Genomic DNA, 27,838 nt, shown 5'->3' on the forward strand with positions numbered 1-27,838 from the left:
CAAGTATTTAGGAAAATAAGGGCATACAGGCACAAAATAGAAAGGAAAGGGGCAGACAAGGTAACATAATAGGGGCACACAGGGTAAGAGAGAGAGGGAGGAAATAGGAGAGTGGACTGGGCCAATTAGTTTGGGGCTGGGCCGATTCAGCTTGGGAGCAGGCTTGGTTGGATTGGGGGCAGGCAGGGCCTAGCAAGGTTGGAGGAAAGCTGGGCCTATGAGAGTTGGGGGCAGGCTAGACCTATATCATGTGCTGAGGGAAATATTATCTGTGCTGCCCTGTGGTGCGGGGCCCCCCAGAGGTGCGGGGCCCAATTGGGCCCAATTGGTCCAATTGGCCTAAGGCCGGCCCTGAGCCCAGTGATCCTCAACCAGCAGCTTGTGAGCAACATATTGCTCTCCAACCCCTTGGATGTTGCTCCCAGTGACTCAAAGCAGGTGCTTATTTTTGAATTCCAGGCTTGGAGACAAGTTTTGGTTGCATAAAAACCAGTTGCACTTCCAAACAGAGCCTCAGTGTAGGTTGACAATCCACATAGGGGTTACTAAATGGCCAATCGTAGCATTTATTTGGCACCCCAAGAATATTTTTCATGCTAGTGTTGCTCCCCAACTCCTTTTACTTCTGAATGTTGCTCATGGGTTCAAAAGGTTGGAGATCCCTGCTCTAGCAAAAACATTTCCCCAAAACAAACCTTGAGTCCTGGGCAACATGAAGTCCTTCCAGTCACCAATGTGCCCACATTGAGGTAGGTGCCTAGGGCCCAACGATCGGATCAGAATGGAGGCAATACGGGTAGTTGGATTGCGGGACCACATCAACAAATAGATATGGCCGTGATCCAACGGAATTTTTTACCCTGCCTGATCGACATCTGGCCTATTTCCGGCCAGATATAGATCGGTGAAGCCCTTCGGAGGGCCCCACACACGGGTCAATAAGCTGCTGACTCTGTCTGTTGGCAGCTTTTATCAGCCCATGTATGGGGGTCTTAAGTAAGATTGTGGCTGAGTAGGGGGAATGCTCTGGGCCCACCATGGGGCCTGCATTCTCTATAGTTACACCACTGCTTGAACATGGGGTTTTCCATATAATCGGTCTTTGGTTACCGACACTTCAAGTCTGCTAACAAACATTTACCTTGTTTTTTTCCACAGATAAGACTTCTATTCTTTGATAAAAAACAGAACAGGCAATGGAATGGAGGAAAAAAGAAAGAAAATGGATTAGTTTAGATGAACAGTTCAAATAAACCATGACATGCTAAATTACCTGGCATTCCTGATCATACTTTGGTTTTATGTTTAAATCAAAACTATATTTCATATACAGGTATACATGTTTTATTTAAAAAAAGAGTTAATACAAAACTATATTTCATATAGTGTTTTATTTAAAAAAAGAGTTAATACAAACACCTCTATGAACACTTAAGGGAAGAGATTGTATTTAATTGTTTTGTATGCCATTTTCATTAGATTGAATGTAATATGTTTATAACTGGTTCCAGCAATCTGAAAAGTGAATCGATGGTGACATGGCGCATATTAATGTGTTTAATTAACTAAGACCCTGCACATGAATACTAAATCATTCAGGCAGGGTGGCTAACTTTCTTTTCACCAGCATATAAACTACCTTGCCCAAGGTCAAGAGTTGCTGGCCCAAGAATTAAATCCAGTTTCCATATATAAATAATAAAATTAGCAGCCAGACTGACCTGAACCCACATATTTCACAGTTCTGGCTTTAGAGGTGAAAAACATGAAAGGGAACATGAAGGATAACTCTCACAATCAGGATTTTACATACACCCTCTTGTGCAGTTTGCATCCATCCCCCACTCCAATCCACTTGGAAAAGAATTACCAAACCTGTGGATTTTCATTTTCCTTCTAGTCACTATTTATACCACATTGTTATTTATCAAAGTCTGATTTCATCTCAGCATTTTCTGCTACAAACTCCGAACATATCCGTTCTGGTTTTTTTATGCTTATTTATTATTACATTTTCCTGAAAATTTGCTTTGTGGGGAAAAAAAAAAAAATTTCAGATTTTTTACTCAAAAAATCAGATTTCTTATGCTATTTTGACCAAAGACTCCAAAAACTTTTACAAGTTACCATGTTTTTACCTACAATGTATTGCTGCCATGAGGGACAAGATTCCTGATGCAATTGTGGATATTACATTAAAATATGTACAATATGTAATGTCAAGTAATTGCTTCAGCATTACTTGACACAATTGCACAGCTTCAGTGTTCAAGTGTCATCATTTTTTTTATCCAGAAAACCCTAGGGGGCAAATTCACTAAGATGCGAAGTTGCGCCAGGCGCAACTTCGCCGCACTTTGCCGCACTTCGCCAGGCGTAGTTTTGCCAGGGCTCCGCAAATTCACTAAAATCCGAAGTTGCGCACAGGGGTAGCGTAAGGTTGCGGAGTTGCGCTAGCGTTGATTCGCTATATAAAGCAAAGTTACGCTAGCGAAGGCTAATTTGCATACGGCGCGAAATTCAAATTTCAATGGAGGAACACGTATCTGCACTACAAATGCCTAGAAAACCTTCAAATCAGCAAATAAAAAATGTATTTTGCCCTACACATGTGCCCACTGTCTAGGTAAGTTGCCATGAGTCAGGAAATGTAGGGGGGAGGAAGGGGAGCCCCAAAAAATTTTCGATCTTTTTCAGCCTATCAGCCATCATGTAGAAAACACACCAGCGTTTTTGGGACTTAGAAAAAAAATTGACTTTTTTTTAAACAATCCCTATCTACTCTATTGCGCTTCGCCAGGTCTGAGGTGGCGAAGGAATTCTAGCGTAAAAGGTAGCGTTCAGTACACTGCGCAAGTTAGTGAATTTGCGTAGTTTCGTCGCTAGCGAAACTTCGCCTGGCGTAAGGTTGCGAAGTAACACTAGCGAAACTACACCAGCGTTCGTTAGTGAATTTGCGCAGTAGCGAAAATGCCAAACGCTAGCGAATTAACGCTAGCGTTCGGCGCTTCGCGGCTTAGTGAATTTGCCCCTAAGTCCCTAGCCTAAATGGAACCCATACCTGTAAATAGCGAAGTTATTTCAGTCTTAGATTAAGGAAACTACATTAAAAATTTGGTAAAAATCAAGACAAGAGACAAGTAGGTTTACTCATAGAATCCCCTGTTTTTTTCAAAGGTTTGGTTGCAAATAAATCTTTCCTGTATGGGTTGGGGTGAGATGTGGATGCAAATTAGTATGAAAAATCCTGGAACAGATTCTGAGAGTCAATCTTCCCCTTTACCCATTAATGTTTTTCACTTGAGCAACCAGCGACGTTATTTGGGGGTTTAGGTCCGTTTGGATTGTAATGTTTTTTTCAGTTGATTTAATCATTGGAACTTTAAAAAATTCATAACTAGTTAATAGAGCTAGAGAGAGGATAATTAGCATTATTTTGCAGCAAATTATTAAGCTAGAAGAAGAGAATTCACTAAAAAATATCAAACAAATAATTAAAAAATACACATGACAACGGTTACTCAGGCATACAGTAGAACCGGTTTAGTGAAAGGATGAAATCTGTAAACAAGTATGTGTTACAATTATTGGAGAAAGCATAACTGGAATCTAAACCCTAAGTATATTCTCCCCTTTAGATGATTTATTTCTAAGGAATATAATGCTATCAAAATGACTGCTGTTTTTAATTACTTGTAATATGTCAGGGTACCTACTGGGTATGAACATATGTATGTACAGCAAACATGATGTTTAATGATGTAATAACCACTGTGTAGTTTCTCCACCATGATGTTGGCCATGGAATTTTTCACAGGTGTACAAAAACAACCAGTTCTTGCCATTAGTAAATACAACAAGGCCAGGTCTATAATTAGTTACACATTAAAATGGGTGTTCTGCCACGTACTGCAAATCATGAAGCCAAAAAACAACTAGAGCAACATATAAAAGGAAGCAGAAAACCAAAGTCATCCTATCAGACATCATGTGGGCCATACTCCTCCTTGCGAGCATTGCAGCAGTTTCTGCTGAACCCAGAAGCTTTTATGGGTAAGAATCATTGGCATTTCCTTCTTGTTATTAGATAATGTAAAAACCTTTGTACTAAACATAATATTTCTATTCTTTTTACCCAAGGGAAAAAGTGTTTCGCGCACTACCACAAAATGCTGAACACGTGGAACTTCTCAAATCTATGGCCCAAATAGCTGGGGTAAGATTGGGCTTTTCTGCATTTTCTTGTATTATCACATTAGATAACATGTTAGAAGCTGGTAAATTTGTACCAGTAATAGGACACCTAACAGAGTCTTGTATGTGTCACCACAAGTTATCCATTATATATATATATATATATATATATATATATATATATATATATATATATATATATTATATATATATATATATATATATATATATATATATATATATATATATATATATTGTTTATTTCAAGAGTACATTTATGGTTGTCGGATATACAGTATAAAAAGAGGCTGTTCTTTTTTCTTAGATTGGTACCTGTACTTTATGATACCACATTGGCTGTTTGGTTATGGTTAATATCTATCTATCTATCTATCTATCTATCTATCTATCTATCTATCATCTGTTTATCTATCTATCTATCTATCTATCTATCTATCTATCTATCATGTATCTATCTATCTATCTCTGTCTGTCTGTCTGTCTATCTATCCAGTATGCAATGTTGCTCTTCAGACTATGGACATTCCTGCAACGTAAATATCCACTAGCTCCCCAGCTTATTCAGTGAGGGTGTCTTGAGACCCCTAATACCAGAAATTACAGGTGCAAAGTTTGCTTCTGGTCTAATCACCTATAGCAACCAATCAGCAGGAAGAATCCACAGGTCACCTGCTTAAATGCTAACATCTAATTTGCTGCTATGGGTTACTGCACTTGGGTAAACTTATGGGGAAATGTAATAAAAATTGCAAAGAGCAAAACAATTTGCACAAATAAGAATAAAAATTTGCAATGTAATTTTCTTCCTTAAACTGTTTCAAATTTTAATTGTACATTGCCCACTTTTAAGAAGTGCTTGAAGGTTTCGTTATCTTTTGGAGCAAACATAACTTTTACAGTAAGAAGTTTTATTACATTCACTGCACACTGGCGCAAACTATAAAATTTGCAAACCTTCTTCCACTGTCAGAAGTGGTCGCTAAACAGTTTCCAGGTTCAGAAAAGCTATATAAAATGCGCACAAAGGAAAATGTATATGCACAAAGGCATAACTTTTACGTTACTGACTTTTTATTACATTCCCCATTAGTGTCTTTTATTATATCTGGGAGAAAAGGACTTTAAAATAAAAATAAAATTGTGTCTGTATAGCAAGAAAACTGTATTTCTTACACAAAGTTTCTTCTCTGCTTAGAGACCTTAATAGGAGCAGTTTTACATAATAGAAAAAGTCCACGCCAATTACTCTATATACAAGAAAGAAAATTAGACTTCCTCTTGAGCTTTCATGATGTTAAGCGCAGGGCCGCCATCAGGGGGGGACAGGGGGGACAAGCGTACCGGGCCCGGGCATGAAGGGGGGCCCGGCAGCGCTGCATTTTTTTGAAGATCCGGGCCCCCCTTACGAGCGCCCGAGCCGTACGTCTTGCCTCTTCAGTGCCGAATGCGGAAGTGCCGAAAAGCCGAAGCCGATGCGTCGAAAAGACCCGAAGTCACGGAAAAACCCGAAGTCACGAAGCGCCGAAAAGACCCGAAGTCACGAAAACAGCCGAAGCCGAAGTCCTGAAGCAGCGCAAAGACCCGAAGTCACGAAAACAGCCGAAATTGAAGTCCTGAAGCGGTGAAAAGACCCGAAGTCACGAAAGGAGGCGAAGTTGAAGTACTGGAGCCATGAGTTCAATCCTACTGAACACCAGTTTGTGGTTTTTTTTTTTTTTTAATCCCCTGGCCACCAATGTATTATTTTAATATTCTATAGGCCCCTGCCACCAATCTTTTTTTTAAAACTTTTTTTTTGGGGCCCCAATTTTTTTTTTAAACTCGTAAGGGGCCCCTTGCCACCATTGTTTTTTGTTTTTGTTTTTTTTAAAAAAAATTAATTTTCTTTTTGGTGGCCCCAAATTTTTTTAACTTGTAAGGGGGCCCCTGCCACCAGTTTTTTTTCAAAAAAATTTTTTTTTTTTTTTCAAAAAATTTTTTGGGGTCCCAATTTGTTTTTAACTTATAAGGGGGCCCCTGCCACCAATGTTTTAAAAAAAAAATTGAATTTTTTTTTTTTGGGGCCCCAATTTTTTATAAGGGGGCCCTGACCATCAATAGCTTTTTACAACTTGTGTGTGGGGGGGTTACTTTTTTAGCGCTGATGTCTGTGTGGTCTTTTAACTGCGATGTGGAGTGGGCGGGATATGGGGTGGAGCTTGGTCGTCAGTGTGGGCGGGGCCCAGGGGGCCCCAAAAATTTTGTTGTATGGGGCCCCGTGATTTCTAATGGCGGCCCTGGTTAAGCGTCCCCCCCCACACACACACACACACACCAAAAAAGCTGAATAATGTCTTGGGCAGTTGATCTGACCTGTGTATAAGCTTTGATGGTTGTGGGATTCCCTTTTATTTTTGGAGTTAAATCTCTGTTGTTTTAACCTTGCTCCTAATATTTATCATTTTAGAAACCACTTATCTCCCATAGAATCTATACATCCTCCCAACTGTTGTGGCCTTGTGTCTTGGAAATAACTATAACACAAATATGGAAAGGTCATTCACTGTACAATGAACCCCCTCATATAAATGTCAGCATTTGCTAAAGCACTAATACATTACTGCCATCACATTTAAACAGTCTCTTTTATAAAAAAAAAAAATGGGTTTCAGCTTTTTCTCCTTATGATATCATCCTTAGTAAGCTTGAATGTTGCTGCATTTCAGGACAGAATTATTGCTCTAAAGTTCTGCTAAAATAAGTGATTAAAAGTTTAAAAACTGCTGAGCTAAATGCAAACAGTGTTTCAGGAAGCATGGCATGACAATTTGACATTTTTAATTATCTCTGTAGGAGTAGGAGGCAGTCACTAACCGATGGGTGGGAAGCAATACCGGCCAATATCACTCCTCCAATCTTCATTCCTAAAGTCCTGTTCACATGGCCCATAAATAATGGCAAATGTACACTGAAATGTATATTGTTAAGCATTTACTGCCAGAGAGATAAGTAGATGGAAAGAATTGTATATAATATGGTGTGGGATGTTCAGCCTTTGTTTTCATTGTAGTTGAAGTATTAACGAAAACTACACAAACATTTATTCATTCGCTGCCAGAAGAGAAGGTGCTTGAAGGCAATAGTTATTTGTTAGATGGTACATTGCTCCTTGAATGCATTAAAATGCACCAGAAAATAAAGATATTGAAAGGCAACACCCGTGCAATTACTGTGAGTTACCAGATTAGTGTGAATTATTGGCTAGATTACTACTAGGAAAAGTTCCAGCTAGGAAAAGTTACAGCATTGGTTAAATTGCACTATAACAACCAGGATGGATGAAGGAATAAAGGAGAGAGGTAGTTGAAATACAAATCACTTACACTGTTGTGACTTAAATAAAAGGGACACAAGGAGGTTCTTGCAAATAACAGAACAGATTTTATTGTCCAAGACAAGTCCGCAGGGTTAATATACTCACAGATCCAATGAGGCAGTGCAGCAATAAATGATCAATGTCAGAACAATCAATAAGGAGACAGAACAATATGACATCATGTAAAGAGAGCTTGGGGAGTTAAAAGGTTCACCTCAAGGGTTTCAATGCCTTTTGAGGTCTAGATCCCCTAAACCTAAAGCAGGAATTGATCAGGGAGACGACTATGCCTGAATTAATCTTCAGTATTGCAGTCCCTTCAATAGGCAAGGAGAGCCTAGGAGAGAGCTATTCCCTTATATCTCTCCTAGTTGGAGCACAGACTGCTCTTGCTAGCTTAATCTATCTGCATCACTTTCCTAGAAAGTGCTATAATTTAAAGTAACTTGTATCTGACTAAAGCCTCGTTCACAGTGACCCTGCTTCCCAACTTCACTAGAGGTAGGGTTCCTCTAGGGCAGAACACTGGGCCTCCAGGCTTCCTGGAACACAATCAGCTGTGTCAGCAACTGAAGGCCAAAATGGAAGACTTGACATAGACTATATTGAAGTGTTCATAAGCATATGCTAATAAACAAAATACATACATGTGGATTTGCCCAGTAACTATGGAAATGAGGAAGTATAGAAATTTTAAAGTCATAGGGCTATTTACCCTATGTGTCCTTACTAAATAATATGCTAATAGCCAATTGCAGGATGAGTTCATGCTCAGTGAGTACATGAAGCTGCTAGTGGATTTTACACTTGTCATTTTGCAAAGCATGCTTTAAATACAAATCTATATCTCTGGCCAAAATATAAAGTATAAGCCAGCTACATATGTTTTATATTACATTGGCCATTTTTGATAAAGGTAGAGCAGTTTATTTTCTCCTATGGCCTATAAGGTGCACAAAGTACAGAGTATACTACATATTTAAATGGTAAGGGGTAAGTGTGTAGCATAAATAAAGTACAGATATGAATAAATGAAGATATAATGAATAAATGTTCCCAATGTTTGAGGGAAAAGTAAATTAAATTATTTGGTGTTCCATGGAATGTATAGATAATCACCTAATTTATTAGAATTTAAGGCTCCAGTCTCAAACCATTAGCTCAATGGTTTGTAGGAGATGTTAGGTCCAATGGTAGAGGGCATTTAAGAGTATTTTAACTAAGGACCACATGCCATAAACAAGGAATGATGAGAATGATGGAAACTGCATATGAAGGAAGTCAGTCACAGAATGATTTTCTAAGACAAATTAAATCTTTTTAATTGCATAAATATAATTTCAGCACTTGCTAAATTGATGTTTTCACATTATATTATTGGTCTCTTTATTTCATAATAATTGGTTCATTTTTAATTACGCTAGCTTATATAATTTATTTGACAAACATTCAATTTATCTTTTACGTCTCCTTTTAGCTTGATTTCTGGCTCCCTGACACAGCAGAACTTGTAGAACAAGGAAAACGAGCTGATTTCCATGCCGATAGCCGAGCCTCATATGAGGTTCAGGCCCTTCTCCAGCAAAGTGGGATGCCCTATGAGTAGGTTCTTTTGTTGGTTTCTCTTCGTTTGCCACAGTGCAATTATCCATAGCAACCAATTTGATTTCACTTTGATTTTTTAAAATGTAATAGATTTTTTTATAATTAGATCAAAGCAATTTGATGATTGGTTGCCCCTGACAAATACATTGTGTTAAATTGGCCATTAATTGTTTTATCTACTAAGAGAGCATACTGTATAATGCATTTACGTTTAAACTGCCTCCCTCTTGTTGGATTCTCTTTCCACTTAATATTCCTGTGTTGTGAACTCTTCTTATTTATTAGGTCTAATGACTTAAGGGAGAAATTTCATTAAAATATGCACTTTTCCACGTGACAAGGGGAGAAAGAATTAGGCTAATTTATTATCTTACCACATGCACCTCGATAGGGATGTAGCGAACCGCCGTTTTGGTGTTCACGAACGCCGTTCGCGAACACCGGCAAAAAATGCGAACCGTTCGCGAACCGTTCGCGAGCTTCGAACACCCGCAAAATCGTTCGATTCGAACGTTCGAAGGATTTTTCGTTCGATTCGAACGTTTGAAGGATTTTCATCGTTCGATCGAAGGATTTTCATTCGAATCGAACGGTCGAGGGATTTTAATCGTTCGAACGAATGGAAATCGTTCGAACGAATGGAAATCGTTCGAACGAATGGAAATCGTTCGAACGAATGGAAATCGTTCGATTTTATCGGTTGAATGGTCGCGAACTCAAATTGCGAACGTTCGCGAACATTAGGCGGACGCGAACGGTCGAAGTTCGCGCGAACAAGTTCGCAGGCGAACTGTTCGCTACATCCCTACACCTCGATAGTATCGTTTCAGTGCAGAAAAACTCTAGAAATAAATACAATGACTTCAATGTACCATCTAAATTTAAAAAAAAAATGGAAAACCAATTATACACCTATACATTATTGGAAATTTTAAAAATTGCATGGTTTGTATAATACAGTAAACAGAAATGTATATGATTCAATTGTGCTTCATCGTATCCATGTTTATTTGCAGAATAATGATCGATGATCTGCAAGAAGCCTTAGAAAAACAGAGGGACAGCAACATCAGGGCTGTTCACAGCTATGAGAAATACAATGATCTTGACACGGTATTGCACTATTATTGTTGTGTATATGCATATAGTAAGTAGATTGCAATTATCTGGGATAAAATAAGGATATAGTTGTTTGACTGAGAAAGCTATGAGATGAAGCCAAAGAAATTTGTTATGACCCAAGGCAGTAGGGTTATTGAGCATGCATTACATGTACAGTAACTGAAAAAGGGGGAGCCTGGTTTGGAAAAAAGGGTACAAGAAGGCAATAAAAGCAATGGTTTATAGCAACATTCTTCTACTGTTCTGGAAACAGAAATAAGGCACCCCTTTGCCTCTTTGTCCATTACTGAAAGGAGAGCAGGTGCTCTGAAGGCAAGAAGGTAAACCACTTGTTACAGTATAATCAAGGTTTTGTGGATTTGTTCCTTATTTCTGAAGGACCAGTGTCCAGTGATGGAAGTTCTCAGGTTAGGGGATTATTTCTTTTGCTTGTGTTGGTTTTCTAAACATGCATAGACTTACTGAAAATGCATGCTTAAAAGAACCACAACCTGTGGACCACAAAAATGTTTTATCCTTATCTCAAAATCCAATATTTTAAAGGTATGAAATGGAAAGGGTGTTATAAAACCAACATTAGATTGTTTTACCACCCTTTTTATTTATTTGAGAAAATGATCACTGTTAGACCTGCCTTTAGAGAGGTCCAAATAGAGCTCACACTATAAATGTGCCACACAGTGAGTCACACATTGCCTGCTATAGCAGTGAAGATAACTCATCTGTACATTACCAGAGAGAAAATAAGGGGCAGATTTATCAAAGGCCGAATTTCGAAGTACAAAAAATTTGAAATTCGACCATCGAATTAAAAAACTTTGAATTTGAATATCGAATTCAACAAATTTGGCACTCCTGCGGTCGAATAAAAATAGTTTGATCGAACGATTCAAACGATTTTAGTGATCGATCGAAGGATTTTCCTTTGACCGCTAAAGACTTAGAAAATGGTTGTAAAAGGTCCCCATAGCACTTTGGCAGGTTTAATTTGGCGAAGTATTGAAGTTGAAGTTTTTTTAAAGAGACAATACTATCGAATGGTCAAATATTCGAACGATTTTTACTTCGAATTGAAGTCAAAGTAAATTCGAAGTCGTAGTATCCTATTCGTTGGTCGAAGTATCCAAAAAATTACTTTGAATTTCGAATTGTTTTACTTCAAAAATTCCCTTCAACCCTTAGTAAATCTGCCCCTAAGTGTAGGAGGACAAGATGGTAAAAGTGTCACTATGTAAGTGTTGCCCAATATGTTCCCTAACTCCTAGTATTAGACAAGCAATATAACCCTGTATACCTATAGCTGGTACTGAATCCTAATCTCACAGTTAAAACAGAGCCAAAACAGTAATAAAAGTATCTAAAACAAAATAAACCCATGTTTCTGCAGCTTTGGCCACATTGAAAATGCAATTTTTTTCTGTATCTCTACATGAAACCCCTGTAATATAATACTCCTTATGTGCCTGTTCTACAGATCAATGCTTGGTCTGCTAACATTGCCGCTCAGAACCCAGGACTTGTGTCTCGTTCTCAGATGGGATCCTCATATGAAGGCCGTCCTATTTACTTGCTGAAGGTACACTTGTATTTGTAATGCATTGGCATGAAGACATTTTCCCTTTTTTAAGTTGTTTGTTGTACAGCTGATGTTAAAAATCATGTAAAACTGACATGAAATATAGTGGAGAGGCCAAAATTTCAACAGTAAAAGATGTGGGCTCAGATTTTTCTCTACATACTTATCTCACTCATACCGAGCAAGTCCCAAACTTGACTACTCATCAACCTCCACAGCAAATGTATATGCTAATTGGCAAATATTTTGGAAGCTTTCCACATAAAAAATGACTACACAGGTATTCCATTTTACACATGGAGTGCTCACTCTCTGCTGTTGCAAGTACATGAGTTTACACAGTCCTACAGGGACTCACACCTTTTCCGCAAGTAATGAAGTGGTTTTCTAACTGAACTAATTGAATTAAAACTATTGAAATGAATTTTCAACCTTTTCCGCAAGTAATGAAATGGTTTTCCAACTGAACTAATTGAATTTAAACTATTGAAATGTATTTCTCTACTTCAAAGGTTGGGAAAAGCGGTGTAAACAAGAAAGCTGTATTCATTGACTGTGGGTTTCATGCTAGAGAATGGATCACCCCTGCTTTCTGCCAGTGGTTTGTTAAAGAGGTAACACAAAAGCGAAGCCATAAAACACCATGTAAATCAACAGTTATTTCATCAGTTATCACTATGATATATTGTATATAGTATACATTTATGTTGGAACGGCTCTTACTTTTCATAATAAAGACAGAATCCCGTGTGGCACAGCTTCTTTCAAAGGGTCTCCCTCCTGGAGCGTTATTATTAGTATTGCCTAATTATATACTTCCCCTTTTTGAATTGAATTGCTTAATTGCTGGGCATGGACAGGTCTGGGAATTAATTTCTGCCCAATGGTAGACTAGATTAATTACAATTTAAGCTCATACACTCTTTAATATAATGGGGCGTGATGTAGGCAAGGGGAGGGTTAATTCTTTGTAAAAGAAATTATTTTGCTTGACCCATTCCGGATATAAACAATATGTCAAGTCAACCTAAAATTTTCATTTTGGTGTAAAAAGGTCTTTTAATATTCATTATTCTATATTAAGATATGTTCTATGTCTACATGCAGGCAGTGAACTCATATGGCGTTGAAGCTGAATTTACCTCTCTGCTCGACAGCCTGGACTTCTACATTTTGCCAGTATTAAATGTTGACGGTTACGTCTACACCTGGACCACTGTAAGTAGAGTTACATACAGTAGCTTAAGCTCCCTACTGAGTTTAATTCCCTTTTAACTAAATGTGGAAATTTAAATTGTAGAACCGTATGTGGAGGAAGACTCGTTCTCCTAATGCAAACAGCTCTTGTGTTGGAACTGACCCAAACAGAAATTTTAACGCTGGCTGGTGCAGTAAGTAGTCTTTATTCTATTAAAATGTAATCGGTAACCCATAACAGATAATATAATGTATATTGCATGTATATGTAAATATATATGTGTGTTTTAAGATGGTAATTTGTGCTATTTTAAAGCTGTTGGAGCCTCATCAAGAGCCTGTGATGAAACATACTGCGGCGCAGCTCCTGAATCTGAACCAGAGACAAAGGCTTTGGCTAACTTCATCCGCCAAAACATTGGTTCAATCAAGGGTTACCTTACTATCCATTCCTATAGTCAGATGTTGTTGTTCCCCTATTCCTACACTTATTCCATTGCTAAGGATCACAATGAGCTGGTGAGTATGAAATATAAAGCATGTTTAATGCAAGTTATCAACCACTATTTCACATGAATGAAACCCTTATTAGTGAAAACCCCACCTTAGATATAAGGAAGACATCATATTTTCTCCAGTGTGGCAGATATATTCATGTCTGACTTTTTCTACACATGGGAAAGCCTCATTATCTATATCAAGGAGCAATAGTTGTATTTCGAAATGTGGTGGGTAATTATTCTAGTGATATTTTTTATGGTTTATATTCAGGTCTGGACTGGGACACAAAATAGCTCATGGTATTAGCAGCACACAGAGTCACAAACAGACCCCCCCCCCCCGCAACCTAATAAAAGTGTCTGTGGCATCTTACAGCAGCCCCTTCTTGTATTTGCCAGAATCCATTGATTGCCAGTCATGTTCCATCAAAGTACAAGAATGTTGTATGTGCAATGTAAATGGTGTATTTGTCTGAAACAATGAAAACTTCAATCACTTTTAAAAATGAGCAATTCTCTTTTTCATTTTAGAACTCAGTTGCTCAGGGAGCAGTAAACAAACTGACCTCACTGTATAGAACCAAGTACACTTACGGTGCAGGAGGAACAACAATCTGTAAGTAGCAAATCTTTTAAGTAGCAAATAATGAGCATATAATTTAACTTCTACTTAACAGGGTGGTTCACCTTACTTTTAGTATGCTATAAAATGGCTAATTCTAAGCAGCTATTCAAAACTCATTTGGGTAAATGTAATAATGAATAAATGTGAATAAAAGTTCACATTGCGAACAATTTTGCCTTTACGAATGTTTTGCAAACCCTTTGCTCCAGCAGGATAGTGATTTTATTACATTTCCCCCATTTTCATTACTATTTTTAATCCATAGTTTTCATATTGCTCAATGGGTGTCAATCCATTGTTTTGTACAAATATCAAAACACAAAACAGACCATTAAAAATTGCATGGTTAAAGGTAGGATTGTGCATAAAGAAAAAATTGTTCACTAAAATGTATATAGCAATTTTGAGTGTGCATGCTCCTTTTATCAGCACCCTTGCAATAAATCCTTGCTATAACTTGTATTGTCCAGATCCAATATTTATTATTTTAATGGCACACAGCACATTTGATAAACTCTGTTATTAGGGATAGGTAAAATGTGACAAACACTGTTTTTGCCCTGAATACAAAATGCCTCATTCCCATAACCCATACGTTTAATCTAAATATAATAATAAAGAAACAGGTGGGTCTCTTAAACTTAATGAATCATTTAAGACCTTGTCTGTTGATGAACTGATAATCTAAAGGTGGCCATACTTCAACATCTTCTCTGCCCGTGTATGGGGGCTTCCGATGGGTCTTCCCAATTGATATCTGGCCACGATATAGATCGGGAAGGTTTAATTTTTCCGGCGATCGACCCGTTGGGGCCCATTGCTCCTCGTTGTAATCCGATCGGATATTCAGACCTTGATAAATGACCCCCTAAAAGTTACCTCAAAGGTGAACAACCCCTTTAATAACTGTTCCCGATGTAGCCAAAAACTTTGTGAAATACTGTACCAAAAGGACAACTTACTTGTGCTCCCAAGGTGTCATTGTGCTATCATTCCTAGTGAGTCCACACAACTGAATTGTGGACATTAGGGAAATAAACCCCAAAAAGTACATTTACAATTTTATTTTTGCTCTAGTCATACCTGTATCAACTATCTGAAATATGTATTTTCAGTCCTCTTTTAGTAATCTTTATACAGACGCAAACAATCCTATATTAAATCGATTATTCATTATTGTGCCTGGTATTACCTTTTCATTTCCATCAAAGTTCAGCATTATATTTTAGAGATACTTAATTAACTTAATTATCCAGCACTCAAACTCTTTTAAAATAACTAGTAATAAGTAAGTAAGTTCTTGACTTTATGTTATATATATATATATATATATATATATATATATATCTGTTCTTTAAACCCCAATGGATAAGCAATTATTTCTTAATTATTGTTATTTATTAATTATGAGTTATTTCTCACAAGCACGAAATTAGTAAACAATCCTGTTTTGGGGTTTGGGTGAAGCACTTTCTATATTTAAAAGCATTTCTTTTTGTAGACCTGGCAGCAGGTGGATCAGACGACTGGGCCTATGATACAGGTGTGAAATATTCCTTCACCTTTGAGCTCCGTGACACAGGACGATATGGCTTTGCCCTCCCCGAAACTCAGATCAAACCTACTTCTGAAGAAACTTTGCTGGCTGTTAAATACATTGCCAACCACATTAAAAACAATGCTTAATGAAGTTATTGCATAAAGTGTAGTTAGTTAGTGTTAATGGTTTCGGCAGGCCCATTTGTATTTAATATTTTCAATTTTAAAAATTACATTTTCTTGATGATTTCAGGAACTTAAGTTGGTGTGTGATTAAATCAAATTAATTAATTACAAATACATAATACAATCTTGTCATTACTGGATCATTTCATTCTAGCTAAACAATATGGTGGACATAATATACATAATGATGTTACCAGCAGCTTAAAATAAATTTTTGGGGGCTTCAGCAAGTGTTTGAGTCTTTTCCGAAATGCCTGATGTCATGTTTATATTGTTACATTAAGGGGGTTATTAACTAAACTCCAAATGCAAAAAAATTGTGATATTTTTAAAATAAAATTCAGACTTTTAAAGATTTTTTGGGGAATTTTTTAAACCCTGAGGATGGAAAAGTCCGAATCTGAAAATCCAGCATCTCAGACCTGTCCATGTTGCATATAAGTCAATGGGAGAAGTATCAATGACTTTTGTATGCGTTTTCAGGTGAAAATTGTGGGGAAAAAAAACGTGAAAATCGGATGAAAAAATCTGAAAAAAACGTGAAAATCTGATTTTTTTTTTACCGCAAAGCAAATTTTCGGGAAAATTTAATAATAAATAAGTGTAAAAAACCCGAGCGGATTTGATCGGAGTTTGTAGCAGAAAATATTGAGATAAATTCGGACTTTGATAAATAACCCCCTAAATTCCTTGCAAAAGTGCACTGAAAAGTAACTTTAGAAAGTGATTGTAACTAGTGCACGAAGACTGGAAATATTGTCTCTTACTGTTCTTCAATGGATTTTGAAACATTTATACTGAACTGTTATCTTGCCAGGGCTATTTCTGTAACTACAATGGATAAGCCTGGATTTTCTGTATATAACAGGAAATTGAGCAGAATGAATTACCAGTAAAAAAGATGGCATATTTAAAGGTGAACAGAAAAATGCAATAGCAATCCAATTACAAATAGCAAAAATGAAGTGGCTGTTGAGTTCACTTTTGGACAATTTTATGGTGAATGGGGTTTTTTTCCCTCTAAAATGCGGGCAATAGTGGAACAGTTGGCTGACAAACAGAAACTTGCAACTCATATGGGTAAATGTAATAATGGATAAATGTGAATAAAAGTTTACATTGTGAACAATTTTGCCTTTACAAACGTTTTGCAAACCCTTTGCTCCAGCAGGATAGCGATTGGGAATTTTATGGTTTGCGAATTTTATTACATTTCCCCCATTTTCATTACTATTTTCAATCCATAGTTTTCATATTGCTCAATGGGTGTCAATCCAGTGTTATGTGAGAAGGAGTACAACTACCAAAACACAAATATAGCAATTTTGGGTGTGCATGCTCCTTTTGTCAGCAACCTTGCTATAAATCCTTGCTATAACTTCTATTGTCCAGATTCAATATTTATTATTTTAATGGCACACAGCACATTTGATAAACTCTATTATTAGGGATAGGTAAAATGTGACCACCACTGTCTTTGCCCTGAATACAAAATGCCTCATTTCCATAACCCATACGTTTAATCTAAATATAATAATAAAGAAACAGGTGGGTCTCTCAAACTTAATGAATCATTTAAGACCTTGTCTGTTGATGAATTGATAATCTAAAGGTGGCCATATTTAGACCAATTTGGCAGCTTATCTGCTTGTGTATGGGGGCTTCCAATGGGTCTTCCCAATTGATATCTGGCCACGATATAGATCGGGAAGGTTTAATTTTTCCAGCGATCGACCTGTTGGAGCCATTGCTCCTCATTGTAATCTGATTGTTCGGTCCTGGGGCTACTTTCAGATTAACCCAATATAGCCCTGCTATTGGTGGGCATATCGGGGAAAGATCCGCTCGTTTGGTGACAATAAATATTAGATGGCCAGCTTGAGAGTTTGTTATAGTCCAGTTCAAGATGTCCTATGCAATTATCAATATGTAGAAGACATTGAGACAGCTACTACAAACTCTTTAAATAAAACAGGAATTATTTGTCCATAAATATACTCAAGATGGCCAGCTACATCAAAGTCATCCCTGGTCTGGGCTGAGTGCAGAGAACCTCTCATATTTGTCTGTATGAATTGTGTGGTCAGATTGTCACTGCACCCCTGCTTAATTAAAATTTAGTGGTGAGCACAACTTTCCCTATTTTTGTTAAAGTTCAAACCCTCCAGGGAAGTACACATACTACACCTTAAACAGTCCTTAAATTCCCATTCATGATCAGTAATATCCTTAGATGCAGTAGAACAGCACTAGGGGCACAGAAACATATCCAGTATGATATTACTGCTACCATTTTCATGTAAGTGTACAGATATTTTGGGAAGGAACGGTCTTAATTAAAAAAAACTTCTAAAAAATATTTAATTACATTCAATTTAACAGACTGCCAAACCTAATACTCAGGCTCAATGACCGAAAGAAAAGAGGTTTTTTTTATATCAACAAACCCAATCTAATCCTTCCAGTACATAATTTGCATTTGTTTTAATATTTTCTTTATAATACTACTGCTAACAATAATAATAATAATGATAACAACAGTAATGGCTGTTATCATTATTGTTAATATTATATAAGATATCAATCAGTTCCTGCCCCAGAGGATCTTGAAACCCAAGGTCCCTATCTCCTAATTCCTTGTATATATTGCCTTATCTAGAATCAAATCCAGGACCCCAACTATATGCTAGTCATTCATGACACTTATATAGCCTCAATATATCTCATCCCATAAGTCTTGCAAAAATGTGTTTCATAATCCTGCGCAGTATCTGACTGATTGGCTCTGGCGCCAAATGAACAGACCATCACTATATAAAGGCACCTTCGTGTTCCAGGTCATGGAACTCCAGGACTTCTAATGTCCTCAACTCCTCATATTTTAAAATATGGGGTACTTTATTTATTATAATACAGTTTCAGTGAGTGTAACAGAAATAACATCACTAAGCAATGATTATAATGGATGACACTATATCAGTTACAGGATATCCATGGTGTTTGTGTATTATACAGTGAATAAAGTACCCCCTATTGTAAAATCACAAGTGTATCATTTATAGGATAATCGTGGCTCTTGTGTCCTATATATAAATAACTACACTAGACTAAAGGTGAATTATTTTTAGATTTTGAGTATTTTGAAGCAGTGCCTTGGTTTAGTCTGCACATGGTCCTGACCATGAAACTTCCCACAGGTGTACTAAAACCATTTCAGCCCTTTCAACTGTCACACAGAACAAGGACAAGTTTATAATTAGCCACAGAAACGTTGTGTCCTGCAGCACATATAATTAAGCCTAAAATAAGCAATAACAAGGAGAAATCAGATGGCACTCACCAAGCAAAATGTGCTGAATTTTTATGATTTATTCAGATCTCTGCACAACGTTTCAGGGGATCAACCCCCTTTCTTAAGTTCTCAAGGGGGCTAATCCCCTGAAAAGTTGTGCAGAGATCTGAATAAATCATAAAAATTCAGCACATTTTGCTTGGTGAGTGCCATCTGATTTCTCTTTGTTATTGCTTCATGTATGGAACTGAAGAGCAGTAAAGTTCCCAGATAGAGCACCACAGTATTTAACCCATGGAGGTAGGATTCTATTGAAGTTTAAGCCTATAATAATCAGCCAGGCCAAGTATAAAAAGGTGCAGAACATTCATATCATGTTGGCTTTACTCTTCTAGGTGAGCATTGCAGCAGTTTCTGCTGAGCCCAGAAGCTTTCAAGAGAATTAAGAAAATGTATATTTCATGTTTTTAACACTGTTTTATGATCTTCTTTTTAACTGTTGTTTTATCCTCAAGAGCAAAAGCTTTTTTAAGTAAGCCCAGAACATGTTGAACTCATCAGATGCCTGGCCATTAGAGCACAGGTATGTTTCCCTATAACTCTGAGAAAGACATTTTGAAAGCTAAATCACTTGTATTATGAATTTTTTTATGTGTTGCCTGTTAAACAGACATTTTCCATGGTTTTAGCTACTAATTGTGAAAACCAATAAAATATGCTATTAGCTAAGTTAAGAGATCATCTCTATCCCCAACACCAGCACTTTTGAAGTGCTCCAAAAATTCAGAAGTTGGAGGGTTTATTTAAGAGCACAAGTGAAAGCAAGTGCAATTTTGTGTTCAAATAGCCATGAATTTGACCCATAAATCATTGTTTTCCCCATTATTCCAGTATCAATGCAGCCTTGTGGTTGGTTATAATAAAATTAACATGGTTGCATGTGTGCTTTAAGCAGAAAGGATGCAATTGCACTTAAAATCTTTGGTGCTTTGTTGTCATTACTGATGTCAGATTGACAACTGAACCCAATTCTGCACTTCTGTGGGAACCCTGGAACTAATGCCACCATCAATGCACAATGCAAGTAATTCACAAGAGGAGGCAGTATGGAAATAACTGCCCAAAGTACAACTAAGTGGAGGTGCAAGAAGTGGATTTAGATTCAAGTACCTTTAAATAAGATACAACAACTGTGCCTAAAGTTGCATGACTGTAACTGAAATTGTGGGTCATAAATTACCTCTTTTGTTTTGCGGCATCGAATTGTGCAATGGAGAACTGATATGGTGTTTGGAATTGTGGAGACAACTCATCCAATATGCTTGCGCTGTGTCATACTTAAGAAATCCTTGACAATCAGATCCAACGGCATAAATCATGCATTGTGATCCAGCTGGATGCCCGGTTTGATCTCTGAGAAATCTGATTCTAGCATTTAACTATTAATCTTTTACTGACTTCTGAGGAAATGTGTGATTGAAAAATATTTCAGGTAAATATGGGAAAACATCCTCACAAACGCATGAAAAGTCTTTTGCAACATAACATATCACTAGTCAGATCTGACTTTAGAGGAAGCGTCTTTCTCTATAAAAATTATCACAATGAGCAAACACTGTGTGCATTTGCAGCTGCGCCAGATTCAAACTGTGTGTGTCTGCTTGTGAGCCATTAGCATCATCAATGTGTCCATAGCGTAGCAAAACAAATTTTATTCACCATTACTTTATTTTTTTTTTTAAATTACAGGAGATATCATATTTTCCATCCTCTGGTGGATATTTAACAAATAATAGAGCTTCAACTTACCCAAACATAGACATTGGTTCAGTTCTCCAGTTAAACAGGAGCGTTCCCTTATTTCTCAGCACAAAGGAAAATTAATATTCTGTCTGTTGCTAAAGCTATGGACCTGGAGAAGAAAGATGTCTAATATAGAAATGACTGTTATGTACTTAACATTTTGCAAGAGTGAGCTAAATATACAAATTCCTTAAACTTTAGAAAGATCTAGGTGGATTAATAGAAAACATAGTTCATGAATGGCATGATCCGATCATTTTGATCAGATGATACCTTAGTTTAGATGAGTGCATTGATTATAAAGCTATTCTAAACACAAATAAAGTACTAAGGTTTCATAGCTAAAGGTTTGAATTGCAGCAACAGTTTATAGACAGTTTATAGAGGCACAATGGGCTAGGCAAGATTAGACAAGAGAGAGTATATACTATAGTAAGGTTTTATGTAGATCCTTTGCACATCTGACAAGCATCTGAAGAGCCCAGGCAAAGAGCAGGGTACAGCCTGATGATTCTGGTGCAATATCAAAAAGACGTCTTATTGACTCTTTCTATGTTGACATTCTTTAGGTCAGTCTAGATGAAAGAAAAACCTTTCGAGATTCCCACAGATAACATGGCAAACAGGTCCAGACTGAGAATTTAATTAGGTCCTGGCATTTCAGGTACATAGAGGAACAAACAGACCCCCCACCAGCCCAATAAATAGTGACATTCTATGGCACCTTATATCAGCCCCTCTGGCATTTGCCAGAACCCACAGATTGCCAGTCCGGGCCTGATGGCAAAACATGACATGATGATTGTACAATATGGATATAGCCATTTAATAAATGTTCAACAGAAGAACAGGACTACACATTGTCTGCTTGAATTAAATGTATGTATCAACCTGTGTGTCTTGTTTCACTTTATCCTTTTGAACATTAAGTGCTGATGACAGAGCACAGGAACAGACCAGAACTGGAAGAAAATACGCTTTTGAACATTAGAATGTTGGAACCTTCAAGTCTAGATATATATCTGTCTTGGTAAATGGAATAAGTTGTGATCACCTGGGCCTACTGTAAGTGGAATCCCTCAAATCTTTGTTTTAATTTAACTTATTAAAAAAACATGATGAGGGCATTGAAGGGCATGTCCCATATGTGATGAAAAGCACAGTAACAGTAACCCATAACAGACAATAAGATGTTTGCTTTTAAAGAGGCAACCAGCAAATTCTACCTGCTGATTCGTTGCTATGAGTTACTGCCCTGGGGAAACTTACTGCCTTTTGTGAAAAACATGTGTGCTTTCTTTTCTTCTATCCTCAGTGGCACTAATAACAATCACTCTTTCCTTAGAGGATACAAAATGCCATAGAATGTACATAAATATATGGATTTCAAATAATACCTTGAGCAAATAAATTAGATGACCCGCATATGAGATTCCAAACTGAGAGTGTGATATAAGTGCAGGGTTCTGAGCAGCAATATTAGCAGACCAGGCATTAATCTGCAGAGCAGGCACAGTTTAAGTTAGTGGATATAGCAGTTGTCTATTTCCTGACACAGCAGGTAGATTTTATAGACTCAAACCGTATCAAGGTCATTGTACTTCTCATAACTATGACCAGTACGGATACTGAACAATCTTTGTTTTTAGATGTTTTGAGAGTTGCTTTGAGGATCCCATGCTGTCACCCTCCAGAATTTTGACCAAGAAACACATGTGGTCATCAGTGGTCATCAGTCCTCTACATGGAGGAGGTTTTACTTATTTGCATTGTATGCATAAATGGAATCCATAGTGAGAAAAAAACAGTTCCAACTGCCATATGGTTTAAATTTTCTAGTGCCCTGTCATCAGAATTGCAAAATGCTGTAACAATCAGACCTACTCATAGGGCATTCCGCTTTGATCAATAAGGGCCTGAACATCATATGACACCTGGCCTTCTGCATGGAAATCAGTGCGTTTTCCTTGTTATACTCATTTTCATCATCATTTATTAATATAGCGCTGTCAAGAAACGCAGTACTGATGCTGAGTCAGGGATCCAGATATCAAGCTAGTAAAATAACACAGAAGACAAGCTTTTTTCATTAAATTCTGTTATGTTTTTTATATTCTTTGATTTTTTTTGCATTATACTGCTAATACACTGCAACTACAAGATGTCCACACTAGCAGAACATACCTGATGCACTCAGTCATGGAAGTGGCACCCAGGTTAAAATTATATCCCTCCAATCTCCTGTTATTCCCCAGGTACAGGACTTTGAAAAGAATCCCCCAGTTAATCCAATCGCTGCCATTTTGACTTATTCCCAGATATAAAGCCCAGGTTTAAAATCAGACTTTTCTACTGTGCACTGTGTAATTCATTGCAAAGGACCCTTGGAAGGTGAATAAAATGGCCGTGCATGGCTGAGTTTGTTTTTTCCTGAAAAAAGCACTGGCCCAGGGAATGCAGCCATTGGATTCACTGGGGGGGGGCAATATATTGGCACCCCATGGTGAACTGGCTGCCAGTGTAGGCCCAGGTGTCTATCCCCCCAACCATTTGCCTTATCCATAACTATAATATGGCCATTGCTCATTTGTATGAAAGAACAAAGAGGAGAAATTGACAAGAGGTGGATAATACTGTGTAAGAAGAAGCAATTAAGAGAGAAAAAAGTGAGAATGAAGAGAGACAAAAAATGTCTTGTACAGTGGGCCTTCAGTTTAAAGGGGACCCAAAAAAATTATTCAAAATCCTATTTTATCACATTAGTCAAACAAAATGAACTTTAATTACACAATATAAATTATTTGAATCTTGTTTCCTTCAGTCTGGAAATTCATAATTAGAACAAGCAGGCAGGAGCCATTTTGTGGACACTGTTATTAAGGCAAACCTTGTATTATCTCAGAATTTTGTTTGTGCACCAGAATGGGGGACCTGATGTCCATCCCCATGCACTGGCTACACAATTAAACGGTGAAGTGAACGGAGGAATGTGGGGAGAGCAGTGACATCTAGGAAGTGCTGAATGGAAAGTGAAAGTAATTGTCTGCCCCACCTCTATGCCTAAGGCTTAGATGCTATGAATGCTTTAATAAAAAATAGAAATTGGATTTCATGTTTAATTTGAAAAGGAATTTTATTATACAGATTTTTGTGTCTGGGTGACAGGTCCACTTTAAGGTCTGTTGGTGGTCTCTCAGTCTGACACTGTTGGTACCCACCAGTGAATCCATCTTTACTTGGCCTTTAATAAACATACATAAAGGGTTACTATGAGCTGTACTGAGACATTTCTCACAGTCTGTTTATTTGGATTCCCCAGCATTAGATTAGATCATTATATCCTGCCAGGACTGAGGGTTTCCTCCTACAGCACATATATCACTTTAGGATAATGTCATGTTTTATAGCAGGAATATTACTTCTTTTAGTATGTATTCCCTAGTAGCAAACCCCACCAAGCTGGTTCCAGAGCAGGATGGGCAGTATGGGCTAAATCTAGAGAGGCAAGATTTGGGGTCAACAATGATCTGTCTAAATAGTTTCATTTACCACTGACCATGGATGTTACATATGGTGTGAAGGAAGGGCTAACCATTCCAGCTATGTTTCTGTCACCATTTTGTAGATCTTAGGGAAAATCACAAACATGGAGTAAAGCAAAAGTGGAGGGAGGAAGGAAAGAACAGTTTATGTTGTGAATTAGGAGCAGTTGTACAGTTCAGCATTAGCTTTTCAGCAGGAAAGAATCCATGCAGCTAATGGAATGTTTACAACTATCACATTAGATGTCAGCGACACACAATGGCGCTGTGCCAGTAAGATGAGTTGAAAATCTCGCCTTCCAGTAATTTGGAGCTCTCTGGATAATGTGTTTCCAGAAAAGGAATCCCTTACTTGTGTATTCTAGTGGTAAGCCATTAGCAAATGGAGTTGCTGTGTAATCTTAAAAATGATTCACAGATAATCCGATTAGCTACTAAATGTAGTAATGACATGGATGGATGAATGAATGAAAACCTTCACAGACATAAAGTCACATTGTATTCAAATCAATAAAAACACGTTAGTTACACACACTATATAAATAAAGGAAAACATTTTTCATCCTAACAAGGCTGACTTTTGATCTCCAATGCTTCAGTATATCCTGTTATCGTAGAAATGCTGACACCTGGTGGCCATGTGCCTGTGTAACAGCAGTTTACCAGTCTTGAATTTACAAAAGTAAATAAACATTATTCATTTTAAAAAAATATAATTAAATTTTTCCTTTAGCTTTTATACAGATTAAAGTTGCTTTGTTTTATTTTTGAGAGGATATTGTAGTGTCGCATTTGACAAGGGAACTCCTCAATTGACTCTTCACTTTCAGCCATCCCACTGAACCCCATTGTTACATACTGTACCTTAATAAAACACCAGGAGCCAGAAATGAGGTAGAATGGCCACATCATTTATTTACATTTTATCAAATAAATAGAACCTTGACGGCCTCACACAAGGCAATATTCTAAAACTACAAAGCCGGTGTAAGAGATAACTACTATGCTCTGCTGTTCCTCAGTGAAGACTTGAGATCAGCACTATGTCATTATATCCATTGAGTATTAGGCTGCCTCTACCTACAGAGAGAATGGCCCTCAAATCTGCTACCAGCAGGAGCTGCATCTCCCACCATGAGAGAAGTTCAGCAGTCCTGCTGGCGGCCCTGCATCTGCAGTGTATCGATAATGGGAAATCCAAGCAGGCTGTCACCTAGCACAAACAGTCCAATGTGTTCAAGGGAGCAACTACCCCAACCAAAACTCTTGTGCTTCACGTGTAACCTGACCCCCACAGGTGTATATTATGCATATTTTATCCAACAAAACATGGAGATGACAAAGGTAGCAAAATAGTAGTTAAAATGTCACCTTTAATAATCCATCTTTAAAAAAATCCATCCTTATACGAATCCGTATTGACCGCATGGGATGGCGGCAGGGTATGCAGCACGTTGAGTCCAGAGTCTGGTAAGTGCTCCCACTAAAATACAATTTTTCTGGACTTATTACTGGGAGCAATATCAATGGGACTGGAGAGCAATATGTTGCCCATGAGCCACTAGTTGGGGACCACTGCTATATGGATTTTTTTGTTTGTTTGTTTCTTAGAAGAAGGTTATTGGCTTCAGTTTTTTTCTGTGATTCTGTATGGAGATAGGACACTTACTGTGTGGCATATCTATCAAAGGTAACATTGAAAAGGTCAAAAAACAAACTTACCTGAGTCGATTCATGTCAAGGTGGAGAAACCATCCCTGAACAGAGGCAGGGGCCTTCGACACCACCTGTCTGCTACATATAATGCTATTCTAACATCTATACCCCGGCGGATTCAGAACACTTCACACATCCATTCATGCAACTCTCACATGTAACACCTGTCTCTAGGAGTTGCATGACAGTAACTACACAGAATCAACACCTCTGTGAATTTCTTCAAATGTCACCTCTTTGAAGAGTTACTATGTGCCATTGTGATTGGATTAGTAGAAGAGTTGATATGCCGAGAACTTCCCACACCAGTCAGTTGAACTGAAGAAGCTGCTCGGATGAGTAGTGAAACGTCTTCATTGATTACTCAGCAAGTCCAGTTGTTTTAAATTTACCTATACTAGATATACCATGACCTGGATGAATGAAAATCTTTATAGTCAAACTTTCCTGAACTTTCAATTTAGACTTGAGGTTCATCTGAATAAATGCATGTAGATTTATCACAGTCCAATGCCACAATTACACAGTTTTCAGTTCAGCTGGTGAAAATGCATATGTTTGCTGCAACTCAACATATGGGGGCCGATTCACTAACTTTGAGTGAAGGATTCGAAGTAAAAAAACTTCGAATTTCGAAGTGTTTTTTGGGCTACTTCGACCATCGAATGGGCTACTACGACCTTCGACTACGACTTCGAATCGAACTATTCGAACTAAAAATCGTTCAACCATTCGACCATTTGATAGTCGAAGTACTGTCTCTTTAAGAAAAAACTTCGCCCCCTAGTTAGCCATCAAAAAGCTACCGAACTCAATGTTAGCCTATGGGGAAGGTCCCCATAGGCTTGGCTAACTTTTTTTGATCTAAGGATATTCCTTCGATCGTTGGATTAAAATCCTTCGAATCGTTCGATTCGAAGGATTTTATCGTTCGATCGAAGGAATAATCCTTAGATCGTTCGATCGCACTATTTGCGCTACAATCCTTCGACTTCGATATTCGAAGTCGAAGGATTTTTATTCCCAGTCGAATATCGAGGGTTAATTAACCCTCGATATTCGACCCTTTGTGAATCGGCCCCTTAACATTACCAGTCTCAAGCCTCCACATTTCATAGCAATACATTGTTGGGATCTGATAGTATAGGAAAATAGGAACAGATATGAGGGGGCATGTATTTTTATATATCAAGCTTTCAAATGCATTTCAAAAAATAGAGCTCCCGGGGAGCAACATGAAAACGCCATACTTGACCCGTAGTCACTGGAAGGGGGAAGTTATTGGGGAAGTTATTGTGCCCATTGCCTCAGTTTCAACACTAATGTTAAGAAAACATATGCTCAAGTGGTTTATGCACAGTATTTTAGATCTTTTATACCTGTGTATTACTATTTCTGCTACTAGTAAATATCAAATATCAGACAAATATCTATAGTTCTGTAGAGCAGCACTGAAGTAAAGCCTGCTCATTAGATTCTTCCTCTTCTGCTTGCTTATCTTGGCTACTGAGTAACCCAACACAGTTTGTCATTTTTCACAGTAGCACAGTAGTAGCCCAACTAAT

At 37.6% G+C, this 27,838-nt stretch overlaps 1 protein-coding gene across 1 annotated transcript; it reads left to right on the plus strand.

Annotated features, from left to right (window-relative positions):
- Positions 1-3,978: 3,978 nt before the first annotated feature.
- On the plus strand, positions 3,979-16,145 carry cpb1.S (carboxypeptidase B1 S homeolog). Its single transcript, NM_001095031.2, is given in 11 exon segments — positions 3,979-4,053; positions 4,141-4,216; positions 9,048-9,172; positions 10,192-10,288; positions 11,772-11,873; positions 12,386-12,487; positions 12,981-13,091; positions 13,174-13,264; positions 13,387-13,589; positions 14,102-14,186; positions 15,697-16,145. Coding segments are annotated over 11 exon segments (1,242 nt in total). The 5' UTR covers positions 3,979-3,988; the 3' UTR covers positions 15,882-16,145.
- The last annotated feature ends 11,693 nt before the right edge of the window (positions 16,146-27,838 follow it).

This window comes from Xenopus laevis, chromosome 5S (assembly GCF_017654675.1).
Source record: "Xenopus laevis strain J_2021 chromosome 5S, Xenopus_laevis_v10.1, whole genome shotgun sequence".
In the NCBI taxonomy this organism is placed as follows: Eukaryota; Metazoa; Chordata; class Amphibia; order Anura; family Pipidae; genus Xenopus; species Xenopus laevis.